The sequence below is a fragment of the Phalangium opilio genome, unplaced genomic scaffold (genome assembly GCF_054372755.1).
Source record: "Phalangium opilio isolate 3A_F unplaced genomic scaffold, DU_Popi_V2 ptg000043l_1, whole genome shotgun sequence".
NCBI lineage: Eukaryota > Metazoa > Arthropoda > Arachnida > Opiliones > Phalangiidae > Phalangium > Phalangium opilio.
Window position 1 is genome coordinate 251,106 of NW_028324167.1, and position 4,032 is coordinate 255,137.

General features: G+C 44.2%; 1 protein-coding gene across 1 annotated transcript; it reads left to right on the forward strand.

Annotated features, from left to right (window-relative positions):
* Positions 1-2,109: 2,109 nt before the first annotated feature.
* Positions 2,110-3,796, forward strand: LOC149677252 (uncharacterized). Its single transcript, XM_089837274.1, has 3 exons — positions 2,110-2,867; positions 2,937-3,226; positions 3,319-3,796. The coding sequence occupies exons 1-3, from the start codon at positions 2,110-2,112 to the stop codon at positions 3,780-3,782; spliced, it is 1,512 nt and encodes a 503-aa protein (XP_089693400.1). The 3' UTR covers positions 3,783-3,796.
* Positions 3,797-4,032: the final 236 nt, after the last annotated feature.

Genomic DNA, 4,032 nt, shown 5'->3' on the forward strand with positions numbered 1-4,032 from the left:
AGTACGAAGCGCAAGGTAGTGGGTGGGTTCTAGATAAAATTCTCTTCCTGCAAATTAATATCATAGCGTACCTCCCGCTTCACGGGGGTACGTACTTTGAAACCCCTAAAAGTCTTCTAGCTAAGAGAGCCCTATTAAATGTGCAAAATACGGACAATAAGTGTTTCTTATGGTCAATTTTGGCACATTTACACCCTGTTAACCATGGAAATGCCCCTAATCGTGTAGAAAAGTACCTAGAGTATAGTAATGAATTGGATATGGCCGGTATTACGTTCTCCGTGGAAGTAAATACCGGTAAATTAGAGAATTTCGAACGGGTGAATAACCTTTCGATTAATGTTTTCGGATACGAGAAAGAGGTCTTCCCCCTTTACGTGAGTTCCAACAGAGTTGAGGAACCAAGTCAAGTAGATTTATTGCTATTAACCGAGGGTGAGAAGAAGCATTTCTGCCTAATCCGAAGCATGAGTCGACTTCTAGCGAAGTCATTCACCGCATACGGACACAGGAACTATTACTGTCGTTATTGCCTGCATCGATTCTCCGGTGTAAACTCGGAGAAGAACTACAGGGAACACATCAAGGAGTGTAGTATACACGGCCCCCAGAAGATCGAGATGCCGGTAAAGGAACCTATTCTAGAATTCAAAAACGTCGCATGGCAACAGAAGGTAAACTAAAACTTTTGTTATTTATCAGGGTATTTTGAATAGCGCGCCAAAATAGTTTACTGAGGCTAACGTTAGACGGCGCCTATAGCAAGATAAATAAAGCAGACGATAAGATGCATGGGAGAGAGGGAGAGAATGTTTTGTTTACATCTTATCTAATATAGTTTTATTTCTATTTCTCACAGGTTAAATACGTCATCTATGCCGATTTCCAGTCCATTCTCCGTAAAGTTCACCGATGCGATCCCGATGCCGACCTCTCTTCAACCACGAAAACTTCGCAGCAGCCGGGAGTGTGGCGCACTCCTGTAAGCCAAGCTTCTGGGCGGCAAAGTTTGAGGGAATACGACACATGTCGGCGATCCTACCCTATAGGTGCCGACTGTCCCGTGTCCGCCGGAGGTGACTTACCCCAATTCCACCTTCCGTCACCTCCCAAGTAAACCTCATTTCCTTCCCTGCTTATACACATACGACCTAACGGCCCCCGTCAGTGCTGGGCCGCGTAGGGTCTCCCGCTCCATTCTTCCTGGTGCTCAAGGCCTGACGGCTAAGCACTAGTGTTGTAGGTGGAAAAAAAAAAAAAAACTTCGCAGCATATCTCCTGTGGGTTTAGTTATGTCATCCTTAGTCACGACGGTACAGTCTCTAAACCAGTTACTTATCGAGGGATAGATGCCACGGAAAAGTTTTTAGAAAATCTTTTGCGTGAAGACGCAATTATTCAGCGTAAGATTAAAGATAACGCCCCCATGAATCTATCACACTTAGAAAAGGCGCAATTCGCCTCGGCCCAATCCTGTTACTTATGTAACAAGCCTTTCACTGTAAATGACTGTAAAGTTCGTGACCACGACCACACTAACGGAACCTACAGGGGAGCTGCTCATAATTCGTGTAACCTGAAACTGAGGACCCGGAATTTCGTTCCGGTCTTCATGCATAACTTATCTCGTTACGATGCTCATCTTATCATGGACAAAATTGGATTGGTCAAAGATCACAAGATTACGTGTATCCCCACGAATTCTGAAACGTACATTTCGTTTTCTCTGGGTAATTTACGATTCTTAGACTCAATTAGGTTCATGCCGGCATCGCTAGAGACACTCGTATCGAATTTGGCTCGGGGAGGAGCCGATAAGTTCAAGTGTTTAAACTCTGCCTTCAGCGCTGACGAAGTTCCGCATCTGCTGAGGAAGCAGGTTTACCCCTATGACTACTTCGACTGCGAGACTAAATTCGACGAGACCGAGTTGCCACCCAAGGATGCCTTCTTCAATTCCTTAACTGACGAAGAGGTTAGTGAGGAAGATTATTCTCAAGCTCAAAAGGTTTGGAAAAATTCCAACTCACTAACCTCGGTGAGTACCATGATTTATACGTTAAGACCGACGTTCTGCTCCTAGCGGATGTTTTTGAAAGTTTCAGGGCTATGTGTCTAGAATATTACAAGTTAGATTGCGCGCATGCATATACAGGTCCTGGTTTCGCTTGGCAAAGCGCACTGCACATGACCCAAGTGAAATTAGAACTACTCCAGGATCCTGATATGCATCTCTTTATTGAGAAGGGTATAAGAGGGGGTGTTTCTTTAATTACGCATAGACTAGCCATAGCCAATAATAAGGATCTCCCCGAAACATTCAACCCAGCAGAACGTAGCTCTCACATTACCTACCTAGACTGTAATAACCTTTACGGCACCGTAATGTGTCATCACCTGCCGATGAGAGGATTTCGATGGATTCAACCATGTCAAGATTTCACTCGTGAAATTATCTTGAATCACCCAGACGATGATCCTCAGGGATTTATCCTGGAGGTGGATCTTGAGTACCCGGAAAGTTTGCACGAAGAACATAACTGTCTACCCTTAGCACCCGAACGTAGAGTTATTAACGCGGATGAGCTTTCACCTTATTCGATTGAACAGTTGAACAAACTGAAAATTAACGTACATGATAGCCTTCCAAAGTTAGTTCCCTCGCTCTACAATAGGGAAAAATATGTTCTCCACTACCGGAACCTCAAGTTTTACATCGCTAAGGGGATGAAATTGGGGAAAATCCATCGAATACTCACATTCGAGCAGGGTGCGTGGTTAAAACCATTTATCGAGTTCAACACGGAGAAGAGGAAGCAGGCAGTGAACGACTTTGAGAAGGATTTTTTCAAGTTGGCCAACAATAGGTACGCATCTACGCTACGCTAAGTTATTATTTCACACGTAAATTAATCAAAATTTTCATCTATTAACAGTGTTTTCGGGAAGACGATGGAAAACCTCCGCAACAGGATCAACTTCGACCTTGTCCAGACCCGGGAGATGGCAATCAAGAAGGCCAGTTCACCGACATTCCAGAGGTTCACCATCTTTAGGAACGAGCTGGTCGGGATCCATCGTCTGAAGAAATCCCTCAAGTTGGACCGACCCATTTACACCGGTTTCGCCATCTTGGACCTCTCAAAGTTGGTCATGTACGACTTCCATTACAACACTATGAAGGCTAAATACGGCGACGACCTCAAACCTCTTTTTACCGACACAGGTATGATTTTTTAAAAACGTTTACTAGATTTAAATCCTTTTTCCACTTTCAATTTTAAAAAACTAATTAAATGTTTTTACGTATAATTGCAGACAGTCTGACCTATCAGATTTTCACCGACGATTTGCCTCGGGACTTTGCCCAGATGAAGGAGATGTTCGACTTTTCCGCCTACCCCAAGGAACATCCGCTCTTCAGCGAGGAGAACAAGAAAGCCCTCGGAAAGTTCAAGGACGAACTCAACAGCGTCCAGATTCAAGAGTTCTGCGGCTGGCGACCGAAAATGTACAGCATCTTGTCGGCAAAAGGTGAAAAGAAGACGGCGAAGGGAATCTGTCGTCGCGTAGTCAAAAAGAAGATACGTCACGCTCAATACAAGGAATGCCTGCTTCAACGTAAACTCACCACTGAGGAGATGAAGAGGATAGTCAGTGTTAAACACGAACTATTTTCCATCACTCAGAAGAAACTCGCTCTTAACCCCTGCGATGATAAGAGATTCATCATCGATGGGGTTTCTACATACGCTCATGGTCATTTTAAAATTAAGGAATAATTCCAAATGTATAATTACTTTCTGTAACCCTATCCCCTCCCATCCTGGGGGCGAAGTGGCCGAACCGGTCCACGCCCTCCTCCCATACCCTTTTGGTGCGAAGTGGCCGAATCGGTCCACGCCCAATTTCCCCTCCCATACCCTTTTGGTGCGAAGTGGCCGAATCGGTCCACGCCCAACCCTTTTCCTTTTAAATTTCATAGTTTAATGTATAGTTTATAAGTTTAATTTAATGTATATATATTTTCAA

What these genes read in the sequence shown, in the direction of transcription:
- LOC149677252 (XM_089837274.1), top strand. Translation starts at nt 2,110, where the DNA reads ATGTGTCTAGAATATTACAAGTTAGATTGCGCGCATGCATATACAGGT. An exon ending in TTCAAGTTGGCCAACAATAG is followed by an intron (nt 2,868 to 2,936) that starts GTACGCATCTAC and finishes ATCTATTAACAG; the next exon opens with TGTTTTCGGGAAGACGATGG. An exon ending in ACCTCTTTTTACCGACACAG is followed by an intron (nt 3,227 to 3,318) that starts GTATGATTTTTT and finishes GTATAATTGCAG; the next exon opens with ACAGTCTGACCTATCAGATT.